The sequence below is a fragment of the Panulirus ornatus genome, chromosome 12 (assembly GCF_036320965.1).
Source record: "Panulirus ornatus isolate Po-2019 chromosome 12, ASM3632096v1, whole genome shotgun sequence".
Classification (NCBI taxonomy): Eukaryota; Metazoa; Arthropoda; class Malacostraca; order Decapoda; family Palinuridae; genus Panulirus; species Panulirus ornatus.
In genome coordinates this window covers 70,654,574-70,671,015 of record NC_092235.1, presented here as the reverse complement: position 1 = coordinate 70,671,015, position 16,442 = coordinate 70,654,574, and the positions used below count along the sequence as shown (strand labels likewise).

Below are 16,442 nucleotides of genomic sequence, written 5' to 3'. Positions count from 1 at the left end.
ATTTCCATTGACATAAGTTCAGCTTTTAGAATGTATACCTAATATAATGATTGTAGAAAAGCAGTTTTCCATCATGAATCCAGTACTGCAGTGGTGTACATGGAAGAGTTTCCAGAACAAAAAAGAAGGAACTTGCATATTAAAATCTGGTCATGGTAACTGGAGGACCACATCAACCTTCATATATTACAAGATAATCATCCACTTTGGAGTTAATCTTTAGCAAAGTTTTCTTTATGTTAAAACTATCAATCAACCTTAAGCCATCATATTGTAAATAACTATAATTGTAAATAATATCCACTACACACTGAGATTAAAAATGGATTTCAGTGCCTTAAACCTTGATTATTATTAAATAAGGAAAGCACATCATCACCAACATAACAGGTTTCTGCACTTCTATAAACTCACCATTATGTGCGGAAAATCTTTTGATTACCAAGCCAGTGCCCATATCAAATACGATCACATTGCCGGAAACTCCACCTGCAATAACTAGTCGTCCTTCCCAAGCCACGCACCTGTTAGAAATATTTTTCATTCATCATTATCTAACAATCAGGATTAAAAACTGTTTTCTTTTTATTGTACTTTGTCGCTGTCTCCCGCATTAGCGAGGTACTGCAAGGAAACAGATGAAAGAATAGCCCAACCCACCCACATACACATGTATATACATACACACCCACACATGCACATAAACATACCCATATATTCAAATGCATACGTATATGTACATACACAGACATATACATATATATACACATGTACATAATTCATACTTGCTGCCTTTATTCATTCCCGTCGCCACAAATAAAATGACAACCCCCTACCCCCCAATGCGCGCAAGGTAGCACTAGGAAAAGACAACAAAGGCTGCATTCATTCACACTCAGTCTCTAGCTCTCATGTATAATGCACCGTAACCACAGCTCCCTTTCCACATCCAGGCCCCACAAAACTTCTATGGTTTACCCTAGACGCTTCACATGTCCTGGTTCAATCCATTGACAGCATGTTGACCCCGGTATACCACAGCATTCCAATTCACTCTATTCCATGCATGCCTTTCACCCTCCTGCATGTGAAGGCCCCGATCGCCCCAAATCTTTTTCACTCCATCCTTCCACCTCCAATTTGGTCTCCCACTTCTTGTTCCCTCCACCTCTGACACATATATCCTCTTTGTCAATCTTTCCTCACTCATTCTCTCCATATGACCAAACCATTTCAATACACCCTCTTATGCTCTCTCAACCACAGTCTTTTTATTAACACACATCTCTCTTACCCTTTCATTACTTACTTGATCACACCACCTCATACCACATATTGTCCTCAAACATCTCATTTCTAACACATCCACCCTCCTTCACACAGCCCTATCTATAGCCCACACCTCGCAAACATGTAACATTGTTGGAACCACTATTCCTTCAAACATACCCATTTTTGCTTTCCGAGATAATGTTCTCGCCATCCACACATTTTTCAATGCTCCCAGAACTTTTGCCCCCTCCCCCACCCTGTGACTCACTTTCGCTTCCATGGTTCCATATGCTGCCAAATCCACTCCCAGATACCTAAAACACTTCACTTCCTTCAGTTTATTGAAACTTACCTCCCAATTGACTTGTCCCTCAACTTTACTATACATAATAACCTTGCTCTTATTCACATTTACTTTCAGCTTTCTCCTTTCACACACTTTACCAAACTCAGTCACCAGCATCTGCAGTTTCTCACCCAAATCAGCCACGAGTGCTGTATCATCAGTGAACAACAACTGATTCACTTCCCTAGCCCTCTCTTCCACAACAGACTGCACACTTGCCCCTCTCTCTAAAACTCTTGCATTCACCTCCCTAACAACCCCATCCATAAACAAATTAAACAACCATGGAGACATCACACACCCCTGCCACAAACCGACATTCACTGAGAACCACTCACTTTCCTCTCTTCCTACTCGTACACATGCCTTAAATCCCTGATAAAAACTTTTTACTGCTTCCACGAAATTGCCTCCCACACCATATATTCTTAATACCTTCCACAGAGCATCTCTGTCATATGCCTTCTCCAGATCCATAAATGCTAAATACAAATCCATTTGTTTTTCAAAGTATTTCTCACATACATTCTTCAAAGCAAACACCTGGTCCACACATCCTCTACCACTTCTGAAACTACACTGCTCTTCCCCAATCTGATGCTCTGTACATGCCTTCACCCTCTCAATCAATACCTTCCCCTATAATTTCCCAGGAAAACTCAACAAACTTATACCTCTGTAATTTGAACACTCACGTTTATTCCCTTTGCCTTTGCACAATGGCACTATGCATGCATTCTGCCAATCCTCAGGCACTTCATCATGAGCCATACATACATATCCTTACTAACCAGTCAACAACACAGTCACCCCCTTTTTTAGTAAATTCCACTGTAATACCATCCAAACCTGCCACCTTGCCGGCTTTCATCTTCCGCAAAGCTTTCACAACTACTTCTCTGTTTACCAAATCATTCTCCCTAACCCTCTCACTTTGCACACCACCTCAACCAAAACATCCTGTATCTGCCACTCTATCTTCTAACACATTCAACAAACCTTCAAAATACTCACTCCATCTTCTCACATCACCTCCCCATTAGCCCCTTTCACCAATATTCCCATTTGCTCTCTTGTCTTATGCACTTTATTTACCTCCTTCCAAAACATCTTTTTATTCTCCCCAAAATTTAATGATAAATGGGAATAATAATGAAGGGGGCAGAGGGGAAATGATAACACGTAATGGTGAGGTGAGGAGATGGAGTCAGTATACTGATGGATTGTTAAAACTGCTTGATGACAGAGTGGCAGATGTAGAGTGTTTTTATTTGGGTGGTATGGGAACTGTCAGTGTCATGGAGCATAGTTTGGTGAAGAAAGAAGAGGGTGACAGCCTTGCATAAGATGAAAAGTGGTAAGGTAGCTGGAGTGGATGGAATTATGGCTTAACTTATCAAAAAAGGGGGTGACTGTGTTGTTGACTGATTGGTAAGGATATTCAGTGTATATATGGATCATGGTGAAGTGCCTGAGGATTGGAAGAATGCATAAAAGCATGGGGCATGAAGGTGAGTGTTCAAACTACAGAGGTATAAGTTTGTCAAGTATACCTGATAAGTTTTATGGGAGGGTATAAACTAACCAATGAGGCTGTGAATGCTGGCAATTTACAAAGGTTGAAAAGGCTACTTGATGACAAAGAAAGTTCAGAAGACTGGGTCCCACTTCAACAACGTAAACTTAACATGCTTGAAGTTCTCAGTGACAGTACTTTATTATTTTGCACATAACACTAAATACATCATCCACAGAAACATCCCTGTTTTCCAAACCCCTAAAAAAAATCTAACATACTTTTATTGGTATATTAAACACACATCACAAAGGGCAATACTCATTCTTGTTTTGCTCCAATCTACTCCTATTTTTGCTCCAACCTAATTGTATTATTTTACCAACTAAAGTATATACTCAAAACACTCCACAACCTTGTCCAACTTCTAAACTTTTCCAGTTATTCTAAAACTGTAAATGATGCTTCTACATTTCTCATTCAACAGTTTCTTTATTCCTCTATAATGATGATTTTTATCTTCGTGACCATATCTCCATATATCCACTAACATCATCCACATGCAGTAACATTCCTATTTTCCAAACACTCAAAAAATACGAAGATACTTTTATTGCAAGTTATCAATACATGCATTACAAAGGGTTATATCCAAAATTGTTTTGCTCCAACCTACTTCCATTATTCAACCAACTGAATTAGACATTCAAAACACTTCACAACTTCATCCAATCATAATTTTTTTCTGTTTTTCTAAAACAGTAAATGATACTTACACTTCTCATTCAACTATTTCTTCATTACCTTTAGTGATGATCTTATCTACTAACCATATCTCCATAAATCCTCTTTTAACTATTAGATCTGATCTTCATAACCTTTCCTCATTAAATCCTTTGTTCATCATTAGAAGCACACATTTTTCAATCTTCTTTTGTCATTCTGTTGCAAAACAATATTTTCTACACTGGGAACTAAGTTTAAAAATCTTTCATACTTTGATTTCATCACTGCATCCCTCCAGTATTCTAACATACATATGTCCTCCTGAACTTTCACATATGTTGCACTAAAGCAGTCTTTCAATGTACAAAACAATTTACTGTCCAAGTTCTTGCAGAAAGTAGCAATACCATGTTACTCACTGTTAACAGAATACAGACAAAAAGTTGCTAATATTGCAAGACTACACGGATATTTGCAACTATTAATCCACCTTCCCTCCAACTATACCTAAGGGTCTAAGCTCACAAACAACATGATTCAATGTGCACTACCTATGTCCCATAAATTTATGAAAATATCTTTTATGTGTCTGTTAATGACATTTTGTATTCAGTCCTTCAATCTTGTATGAATGATTACCAACCACAACAGTTTAACAAGTCATTCTGGAAGAAACAAACAAGTTATGCATACCTTACAACTTCCTCCAGGTTATGGACACAGATCTTTGTGCCCTGGTGTGCATCAACAATCGTCAGAAGACCATCATTCCCGCCAGTCAGTATTCGGTCATCTACTGTACTCCACACAGCTACATTCATACCTCTTTTATGACCTGAATAAATTATTCAAATATGTAGCATATTTACAGGTGACAGAATATAAACAAAGGTTTAATCTAATGCATAAGGTAAGAAATAAGAATAGTGTGAAATATGAGAAGGAGGAAAAGGAGAAGTGGTAAGGAGGAGGAGGGGGAAGATTCTGTGGAATGTGAGTAGCTGGAGAAAGAAGAGAAGGAAGAGGTAGGGAGGAGAAGGCCATGAAATCAAATCTTTAGTTTATGGATTGTCTGTGTTCAGCACTGAGCCATGTTGCCCCTTATCTAATCAGGTACAATTTGCATCATGATCTGATGCATACACTTACACCATCTAAATATTCTACAAAGATAAATATATTCTCTTGTTTATATAAAAACAAAACAAAATAATCCCAGTACAGCATGTTAAAGCACAATATTCTAAGTGAATCAAACAGAATTATAAAGCATCTTTAAAGTAAACAATTTATCATCTCCCATGATTTATTACATAAAGAATATCATTGACTTTTAATAAATCCATGCCCTAATACTATTTACATTATAATGTATATCTTTAGCAAGTCTAACTAATTATTCCAACAACCATCAAGTTACATACAATTCAACTGGTTCATTAAATCTCCTCCTGGCAACAACCACAGGGATAAAACACCATCCTGAGTGCCAGTGGCCAGCAGTGATCCTTCAGGGTGCAGAGCCACACATGACACTGGTGAGTCATGATCCATTTCACATATAATATTCTGGCCAGCTGATAATGAAGACTGAGTGCTTCCTCTCCCTCTTGCTTTGTCTCCGTTTCTTGCATCATCACTCATACCATCATCTACTGACCAGACACGTGTTGTGCAGTCCCATGACCCTTAAGTATAACATCAAAATAGAAATAAAAGTATACACTAATGATAACAAAGAATTTTGAACACAACATACATATTCTTGGCAGTTTAAACTCAATATTTCTTTTTTAATGGTATATACATTTAAATGAAAACTTTTTCACAATGGAAACTATCAGTTGCAACATGAATGAAAAACAGCCTTTCAGCCTGAAACTGAGACAGAAAAAGTTACATACTATTAAATACCTGATAATGAAGACATGTAAAATTAGATGATCTCAGTTAATAGGGAAACCAGCCTAGATATTCAATATGAATGAGTTAAAAGTGTGACCAAGCCATTAACTGTGGTCAATAAACCTGTAATTTCATACTATAACAAATAACAATACTTTGATGTAGTGTGGAAGAAAAGTTATCAAAAGCAGAGTTTTTTCATCATATGTAAGGCATATGTGAAAGTAAGTAGAGAGAAGGGTGAATGGTTCCAGGTGAAGGTGGGTCTGTGGCACAGTTGTGTGATACAACCATGGCTCTTTAATCTGTTTATGGATGGAGCAGTAAGAGAGGTAAACGTAAGGGTCGTGAAGTGGGCAGGAATGCAATCTGTAGGGCATGAGGGAAGGCCTAGGAAGTGAGTCAATTATTGTATACTGATGACAAAATACTGGTGGCAGATTAAAGTGAAAAGGTGCAGATGTTGGTGTCTTAGTTTGGGACAGTGTGTGAGAAGAGGAAGTTGAGAGTAAATGTGAATAAAAGCAAGGTTATTATGTTTCGCAATATACAGAGAGGTTAGGTGGGGTGTGAGTTTGAATAAAGAAAACTTGTTAAAAGTGGGGTGTTTTAGATATCTAGGAGTGGACATGGCAGTGAATAGAACTATAGAAGCAGAGTCGAGTCACAGGGTGGGTGAGGGGTCAAAGGTTCTGGGAGCATTCAGAAATGTTTGGAAAAAGAGGTTGTTATCTGGGATGGCAAAAATTGGTATGTTTGAAGGTACAGCAGCACTAACAATGTTGTATGTTCACAGATAAGAATATACTGAGAAGGGTGTTGAAAACAAAATCTTTGAGGACACTAGGTGTTGTGAGGAGTATTAATCAAGAAAGTGATGATAGGGTAATGGAGAGTTGTTGCAATTAGAAGAGTATGGCTAAAAGAGTTGGAGAGGGTGTGTTTACAGTAATGGTTTGGAAATATGGATAGAATGAGTGAGAAAGGAGTAACAAAGAGGGTATGTGTGTCAAAAGTGGAGGGGACAAGGAGATGGACGTGGTGAAAAAGATTTTGAGTAAATGAGGCCTGAACATGCAGGAGGATGAGAGGTATCCCAAGGATAAAGTGAATTGGAGAAATGTGGTGTACAGGAGGTGACATGCAGACTGAACTAGGGTATATAAAGCAACTGGGGTAGACCACAGAAGGCCTGTGGAACCTGGTTATGGATAGGGGGAAAAAGAGAAAAATAATAAATATCATGGGTTATTACCTTGGTTAGATTTATATGTTACAACTCACAATACATTAAATACAATGTAAATATGAAACCATAAAAGGTTAAAATGCTTTTTGAATTACGATCATATCATAGTTCTACTTACCAGTGACAAGAATATTGTTTTTCCACTGCATACAAGAAACTGCATCTGAGTGAGCCTCTAACAGCATACACACTTGACTATATTCCAAATTATATGTGTACCTGTTGAAAATAATTAATGTAGGCTTGCTAATTATACATATACAAAAGATATTTGTACAAAACTTACTAAGCCACACATGTCTATCTTGCTATCCATCTATTATCTGACTAGGGACAGGTATGAACTAAATTTAACCTTACACTCTATTTAACAGCAGCCATTACAACTAATAGCTTAACCGTTAAACAGTGTGTAGTACAAAATGTAGCTAATACTGTTTGATCAAAAACTATAACCATAAGATCTTGAAAACACATTACATTTTTAAGAATTCTATGAGATGCATGGATAAGTATGAACAATAAAAAATAAATAATCTATCTTCCATTTTGTTGTGGTCGACTGTTGATAAGTGGCTGGTGGCCCCCAGCTGATGCCTCACTGTGTAACAAGGGAGGAGGGAGAAACAAGAGGAGAGAGCCATGCACAAGAAGGGAGGTTAGGGAATAAAATTAGCGAGGCATGGGTGCAATACAGAATTTGGCATTCAGTTTTCAAAACAGAGGGCAAAAATTTTTTTTCAGGTGATGAATGTTGCAGCTGACCACCTATACCATAATTATGATGTGTCATAGTTTGGATATCCAACAATAAAAAAGGTGAATCACTGATAAACAAACTTATTTCACTACCAGTCTTCTTTTCTTGGGGAACAGTAACAAAGGTGAATCTTCCATACTGACAGAGGTGCTCCTGAGATACTGAGTAATGCATAGTTGATGTGAGGAGGCCTACTGGGATGTGACATGGTATATGAATGTGAAACTTGGTGCACATTCATATACCATGTGAATGCAGAATCCTATCTCTTATGAGGTATGTTGCAGCTGATCACAACCATCAAATGATGTATGTTGCAGTTTAAGGGTTCAAGGGCCTTAGCTCCTCAACTCTTGGGGGAAACCATAGAATTTTTTGGATATATTTAACACTGTACTGAAATGTTTCCCTTGTCCATAGTGACTTCACAAAAAAAAAAACAGTCATGCATACTGTATGTGATTTATGTTTTACCTCCCAAAGTCTGTATCATTGGAAGTGCAGTGTCATCAGAGGACTTCTCACTTCAAAGGGATCAACATTTCCCCAATGCTGGAAGTGGCACAGCCTTAGGCTGCATGAGCTTTCAGGAAGGTCATAAGTACCACCAGGACTTTCATACAAATTTGTTCTGGGGTAGTTATAAATGAATGAAATAGACCTTGGCATACCATCTCTAGTTCCTTCATATATAATCCTCTTTCTTCCACTCTTCTCTCTTACCTTATCATGTCTTATATGATTGATCTCCTCATGCCACATGTTGTCCTCAAATATTATATTTCCAACGCATCTCTCTTCCACACTTCATCTTGGGTCCATGCCTCACATCCATTCAACAACTTTAGACTTACTAAACCATCAAAAATACTAATCTTTGACTTCACCAATAATGATTTTTCTACACACTCCTCAATGTGCCCAGGACCTTGGCCTACTCACCCACCCTATGATTCATTTCAGCTTCCGTAGTTCCATTTGCTGCCACGTCCACTCAGGAATTCAGCTGTGCCCATCAGCTGGAACCATAGGTCATAAAGTGTTGAGATGTTGTGCGTGTGTCTATTAGCTAAGAGTGAAGGGAAATTGAGTCAAAAGTGTCTGGTATTTTCTTTATGGTAGATGCATTGTTGGCATAGTTGAAACAGTGTTTGTATGCATGGTGGTTATGTGTTGAAACAGTGTTTGTAGTGTTGTAGTGATGGGCAATGCCCAGAGCATAAGTGGGAGTGTGATTTGAGTTTGTATGGGGATTGTAATTTCTGATGAATGTATGTCTGGTGGGCTAAATTTTAAGACTGACTGAGGAAGTTGGTTGTTTAGTAATTGTCTGGTTATTTCAGCATGTATGTATTTCTATTATACTTTATTATACTTTGTCGCTGTCTCCCGCATTAGCGAGGTAGCGCAAGGAAACAGACGAAAGAATGGCCCAACCCACCCACATACACATGTATATACATACACATCCACACACACACATAAACATACCTATACATTTCAACATATACATATATATACATACACAGGCATATACATATATACACATGTACATAATTCATACTTGCTGCCTTTATTCATTCCCGTCACCACCCTGCCACACATGAAATGACAACTCCCTCCCCCCACAAGCGTGCAAGGTAGCGCTAGGAAAAGACAACAAAGGCCACATTCGTTCACACTCAGTCTTTAGCTGTCAGGTATAATGCACCGAAACCACAGCTCCCTTTCCACATCCAGGCCCCACAAAACTTTCCATGGTTTACCCCAGATGCTTCACATGCACTGGTTCAATCCATTGACAGCACGTCGACCCCGGTATACTATATTGTTCCAGTTCACTCTATTCCTTGAACACCTTTCACCCTCCTGCATGTTCAGGTCCCTATCGCTCAAAATCTTTTTCAATCCATCTTTCCACCTCCATGTTCAGGCCCCAATTGCTCAAAATCTTTTTCACTCCATCTTTCCTCCTCAGTGTTATATTTGCTGGAGATGGGGAAATCTGTGAGAAGAGGTTACTGAAGAATGAGTCAGGGATAAGCTTTTCATCTTTACTTGGGATCTAGTTGATATTACAGAGTGGTTTCGGTGGAATGGGGGTAAGTGTTGTTATAAAGGACTGGGTGCCATGCATGTTGAAGTGGGTCTGTATTGGGAGGATCTATATTGCACTATGAGGATTTTGAGTGTTTGTGGTTGCCTGGCAATCAGTAATTGTTCTGAGTGCACTAATTTGTATGGATTGTAGCTCTGTTATATTTGCTTTTGAGAGGGTGATGCTGGGACTTGCTCGTGGTGGCATCATGGGTACAAGCATTATAAAGGGACAACTTCTGCAACAGACTCCAGCCTATACCCAAGATTAGAAGACTGAGATGGTACCAACTGGAGTCATGCCCTTCAACACCTCCTACCCTAAAGGGTATGACTTATCTCTGATCCTGCATGGAGCACAGCCTTAAGCTGTTCTCAAATGACTAGGTAATTACAAAAAGAAATGGATGTACTTCTACAGTTTGTTCATGATGAAAAGCAAAATATAAATAGGCAATTCTCCTTTTAATGCACATACAACATCTGTAGGATGTTACGACCTTGATACCCTATATCTTCATGTATGAAATGTAATCTACAGTCAATGGCTTTGCCAATTTCACAGAAGGCAGATATCCTTGCCAAGATACTAGGTGTTAAAAAAGAAATTCTTCACTTGACCACAAGGTTGCCTAACATACAAGTGAAACAGGCAAAACTAATGATTTCATTTCACACTCTCAAATAAAAAATAAGGGCATACTAACTATAAAGTTTATGAGTCAAGTATTAGTGATGATTCTTCACTCAGCAACATTCCTCAAACTTGAAGGTATCTGTCACTTTATGATCTTTAAGATATGTCACTTTGCTGGCACTATAACAAGCTACTGTGTAATGTGTATAGTACTGTATGAACAAACTATAAATGTATAACAATAGGTGTTTAGGGAAGAGGTGACCCCTCTCTGAGATTAATTCTGATCACTAGAGAACTGACTTCTTTTAACTCACTTACTAACTTTCATTATGCAACCACCTAGAGAAGATGGTTTCACAGCCAGAAATACCCATATGATTAATAACGATATTGTGCCGAGCAAAAATTTCAGTTTAATGTTTTAAACTTTTGAGATATTCCAAAATCTGCCTCATCCCAGGATAAATAAGTCTTGTATATACCAAAAATAACTAGTTCACTTACACATTGTTATCCCATGAGCCCACAAGTACCATGTCTGTGCTAGGAAGGTGAAGACAACACGATGCTGCCATGGAGCTCACACGAACACTCCTCATCTGATGAAATATGAGCTATTTTCAGGCACTTCCTACATCAACCAGGAATCTGAGATAAAAACACAAATGAAGGGAAATGAAAAAACATGAGTAGGCAGAAAGATGTAATACTTACCTCTGAGTACTTTTGACCATATTGTGCAAAAGGCAAGGTTAACATGTGGAGCTCACCATTATGTTTCCCTAGTTTCATGTAAAATATTATCTGTTGCCATGCCCATTGCTTAGTTCTCAGTCATGGATTCATCTGGAATCATTACCAGCCATTCACCTAGTCTTCTCTTGAAGGTCTAAGTATTCACCTCTTTTAGATTTTCTATTTCAATGGGTAATATATTCAACTTCTCTCTATCTTTCTTACTCAGCTCTTAGATATATGTTTTGTGCCTTTTTGAAACATTCCACAGAATTCTTTCAGATGTAATTCCTCTTCTTCCACTGTATTATGAATTCTTATTCCTAGCGAGTTTTCTTTTAAGTCCTTTAATATGTTCATTATACATCTGTATCATTCATATTCTTTCAGTCTTTCATAAAAGTTCTTGTGTTCCATTTTCTCAATTTTGCTAGTAAAGTGTTAATGAATTCTTTCTAGGTTATTAAGTTCTACCTGTTTTTTAGTGACTGCACAACAGAAAAGCAATTCAATTTTGTTTCTTGTATATGCACTGAACAGTACCATCATCAGCTTTCTATCTTTTTAGCAAAAGTTCACATTAATAAATCAAATATTACCTGACCCAAAAATATATTTCTCTATTTTAAGATAACTCTTCGATCTTCAATATTTTTCTCACTTTCAAAATTGCATCCTGAGACTCATACAGTGTCACCATTACATTGCTAACTGTTCCATTTGTTAAATTTTATCTTCATGACAGCATTTATCTATCCATGATTACTTACATCTTTATCTAGGTCCCATCTTTCTTTCTTTCATACTATTCGCCATTTCCCGCGTTAGCAAGGTAGCGTCAAGAACAGAGGACTGGGCCTCTGAGGGAATATCCTCACCTGGCCTCGTTCTCTGTTCCTTCTTTTGGAAAATCAAAAAAAAAAAAAAAAAGAAATTACCAACCAGGGAAATGCTACCATCTTTTGAGCATCTGGATGATTGGTCAAAGTTAAATAGCAAGCCAGCACTGCAATAGCTCTTACATTTCCATTCCTGACCCTAGTTGCTGTTTTTCTTCTCTGCCTTACCTACACATGGGTACTGATGCTCAATAAACAAACAAGGAACTCCCTTGCGAGCATCACAAACAGATCAGAATGTTAGGTGATGGAAATGTCAGAGTGAAAGTTATGTACACAAACACTGATGAAAAGTAGTAATGGTAAAGATATTTCTCTTATTTCCTTTGCCTCAACCGCATGTGGGTAGCTGGCACTGAATCCCAATCCCACACATTATTTTCTAATAAACAGAACTTGACTCACAACTCGCATACATCTTCACTTCTTTTTCAAATTTTTTACTCACTTTTTGAAACTTATAAAAAGATTTATGGCAGTACAACCATTACATAATTCTCCAGTGCCAATTCAGAGTAGGGGTGGATGAGTTCCACTTGACTGCCATCATGTGACTATGATCGATCCCAGTTCCATAGCCACAGTTCTAAACCTGGATCCATTTTTATCTCATTCTGCAACCTTCACAGTCTTAATTCTAACCTTTCCTCTATTGAATACCATGTGATTACCACCTTCTCTTTGATCTTTTCTTTCTGAAATCATACCGGCCACAGATGCTTCTCCTCTGTACAATCAGATCTCCAACTATAATCTCTATCATCGTTTCCACTCCAAAGGTGGAGTTTCCGCCTACTGCAGTACAGAAACACCTATTACTCACCTCATGCATCTTAAGTGTAATAACTTGGATGCCATCTGACTTATTATTTCTTGATCCTCAATTATCTTGCTTATGTGTTTCATTTATTCCCCAACTTACCACAGTTCCTTTAACTATCTACAATTCTTTCAGTGACTTTTTGCTAATAAGCTCTGCTCTCTTCTTATGAATGCACAGAGATCCTTTCATTACTTCCTCAATCAAACCACCTCACACCATACATTGACCTTAAACATTTCATTTCCAACACATCCTCCCTCCTCCATACAGAATGGAAAAAGGTGAGAACAAAGGATGTAAGGGGAGTGGGGGAGGAATGGGATGTATTTAGGGAAGCAGTGATGGCTTGCACAAAAGATGCTTGTGGCATGAGAAGCATGGAAGGGGGCAGATTAGAAAGGGTAGTGAGTGGTGGGATGAAGAAGTAAGATTATTAGTGAAAGAGAAGAGAGAGGCATTTGGACGATTTTTGCAGGGAAATAATGCAAATGAGTGGGAGATGTATAAAAGAAAGAGGCAGGAGGTCAAGAGAAAGGTGCAAGAGGCAAAAAAGAGGGCAAATGAGAGTTGGGGTGAGAGAGTATCATTAAATTTTAGGGAGAATAAAAAGATGTTTTGGAAGGAGGTAAATAAAAAGCGTAAGACAAGGGAACAAATGGGAACTTCAGTGAAGGGGGCTAATGGGGAGGTGATAACAAGTAGTGGTGATGTGAGAAGGAGATGGAGTGAGTATTTTGAAGGTTTGTTGAATGTGTCTGATGACAGAGTGGCAGATATAGGGTGTTTGGGTCGAGGTGGTGTGCAAAGTGAGAGGGTTAGGGAAAATGATTTGGTAAACAGAGAAGAGGTAGTAAAAGCTTTGCGGAAGATGAAAGCCGGCGAGGCAGCAGGTTTGGATGGTATTGCAGTGGAATTTATTAAAAAAGGGGGTGACTGTATTGTTGACTGGTTGGTAAGGTTATTTAATGTATGTATGACTCATGGTGAGGTGCCTGAGGATTGGCGGAATGCGTGCATAGTGCCATTGTACAAAGGCAAAGGGGATAAGAGTGAGTGCTCAAATTACAGAGGTATAAGTTTGTTGAGTATTCCTGGTAAATTATATGGGAGGGTATTGATTGAGAGGGTGAAGGCATGTACAGAGCATCAGATTGGGGAAGAGCAGTGTGGTTTCAGAAGTGGTAGAGGATGTGTGGATCAGGTGTTTGCTTTGAAGAATGTATGTGAGAAATACTTAGAAAAGCAAATGGATTTGTATGTAGCATTTATGGATCTGGAGAAGGCATATGATAGAGTTGATAGAGATGCTCTGTGGAAGGTATTAAGAATATATGGTGTGGGAGGCAAGTTGTTAGAAGCAGTGAAAAGTTTTTATCGAGGATGTAAGGCATGTGTACGTGTAGGAAGAGAGGAAAGTGATTGGTTCTCAGTGAATGTAGGTTTGCGGCAGGGGTGTGTGATGTCTCCATGGTTGTTTAATTTGTTTATGGATGGGGTTGTTAGGGAGGTAAATGCAAGAGTCTTGGAAAGAGGGGCAAGTATGAAGTCTGTTGGGGATGAGAGAGCTTGGGAAGTGAGTCAGTTGTTGTTCGCTGATGATACAGCGCTGGTGGCGGATTCATGTGAGAAACTGCAGAAGCTGGTGACGGAGTTTGGTAAAGTGTGTGGAAGAAGAAAGTTAAGAGTAAATGTGAATAAGAGCAAGGTTATTAGGTACAGTAGGGTGGAGGGTCAAGTCAATTGGGAGGTGAGTTTGAATGGAGAAAAACTGGAGGAAGTGAAGTGTTTTAGATATCTGGGAGTGGATCTGTCAGCGGATGGAACCATGGAAGCGGAAGTGGATCATAGGGTGGGGGAGGGGGCGAAAATTTTGGGAGCCTTGAAAAATGTGTGGAAGTCGAGAACATTATCCCGGAAAGCAAAAATGGGTATGTTTGAAGGAATAGTAGTTCCAACAATGTTGTATGGTTGCGAGGCGTGGGCTATGGATAGAGTTGTGCGCAGGAGGATGGATGTGCTGGAAATGAGATGTTTGAGGACAATGTGTGGTGTGAGGTGGTTTGATCGAGTAAGTAACGTAAGGGTAAGAGAGATGTGTGGAAATAGAAAGAGCGTGGTTGAGAGAGCAGAAGAGGGTGTTTTGAAATGGTTTGGGCACATGGAGAGAATGAGTGAGGAAAGATTGACCAAGAGGATATATGTGTCGGAGGTGGAGGGAACGAGGAGAAGAGGGAGACCAAATTGGAGGTGGAAAGATGGAGTGAAAAGGATTTTGTGTGATCGGGGCCTGAACATGCAGGAGGGTGAAAGGAGGGCAAGGAATAGAGGGAATTGGAGCGATGTGGTATACAGGGGTTGACGTGCTGTCAGTGGATTGAATCAAGGCATGTGAAGCGTCCGGGGTAAACCAAGGAAAGCTGTGTAGGTATGTATATTTGCGTGTGTGGACGTGTGTATGTACATGTGTATGGGGGGGGTTGGGCCATTTCTTTCGTCTGTTTCCTTGCGCTACCTCGCAAAAGCGGGAGACAGCGACAAAGTATAAAAAAAAAAAAAAAAAAAAAAAAAGATTCATAGTGAGGTGCCTGAGGATTGGTGGAATGCTTGGATAGTGCCATTGTACAAAGGGAAAGGGGATAAAGGTGAGTGCTCAAATTACAGAGGTATAAGTTTGTTGAGTATTCCTGGTAAATTATATGGGAGGGTATAGGTTGAGAGGGTGAAGGCATGTACAGAGCATCATATTGGGGAAGAGCAGTGTGGTTTCAGAAGTGGTAGAGGATGTGTGGATCAGGTGTTTGCTTTGAAGAATGTATGCGAGAAATACTTAGAAAAGCAAATGGATTTGTATGTAGCATTTATGGATCTAGAGAAGGCATATGATAGAGTTGATAGAGATGCTCTGTGGAAGGTATTAAGAATATATGGTGTGGGAGGCAAGTTGATAGAAGCAGTGAAAAGTTTTTATCGAGAATGTAAGGCATGTGTACGTGTAGGAAGAGAGGAAAGTGATTGGTTCTCAGTGAATGTAGGTTTGCGGCAAGGGTGTATGATGTTTCCATGGTTGTTTAATTTGTTTATGGATGGGGTTGTTAGGGAGGTGAATGCAAGAGTTTTGGATAGAGGGGCAAGTATGCAGTCTGCTTTGGATGAGAGAGCTTGGGAGGTGAGTCAGTTGTTGTTCGCTGATGATACAGCACTGGTGGCTGATTCATGTGAGAAACTGCAGAAGCTGGTGACTGAGTTTGGTAAAGTGTGTGAAAGAGGAAAGCTGAGGGTAAATGTGAGTAAGAGCAAGGTTATCATGTACAGTAGGGTTGAGGGTCAAGTCAACTGGGAGGTAAGTTTGAATGGAGAAAAACTGGAGGAAGTGAAGTGTTTTAGATACCTGGGAGTGGATTTGGCAGCGGATGGAACCATGGAAGCAGAAGTGAATCATAGGGTGGGAGAGGGGGCAAAAAATTCTGGGGGCGT

The 16,442-nt window shown here is 39.2% G+C and overlaps 1 protein-coding gene across 3 annotated transcripts in view; it reads right to left on the bottom strand.

Moving 5' to 3' along the window:
• The window catches only part of LOC139752232 (protein FAN-like), a 162,566-nt gene that overhangs the window by 23,076 nt on the left and 123,048 nt on the right, over nt 1-16,442 (bottom strand). For all 3 annotated transcript variants that reach the window (XM_071668259.1, XM_071668260.1, XM_071668261.1), the window contains exons 16-20: nt 11,016-11,110; nt 7,133-7,233; nt 5,285-5,548; nt 4,554-4,695; nt 415-524 (exon numbers count right to left, since the gene is read on the bottom strand). In XM_071668259.1, the coding sequence (XP_071524360.1) occupies nt 415-524; nt 4,554-4,695; nt 5,285-5,548; nt 7,133-7,233; nt 11,016-11,110 (712 nt within the window). The remainder of the gene's footprint in view (nt 1-414; nt 525-4,553; nt 4,696-5,284; nt 5,549-7,132; nt 7,234-11,015; nt 11,111-16,442) is intronic.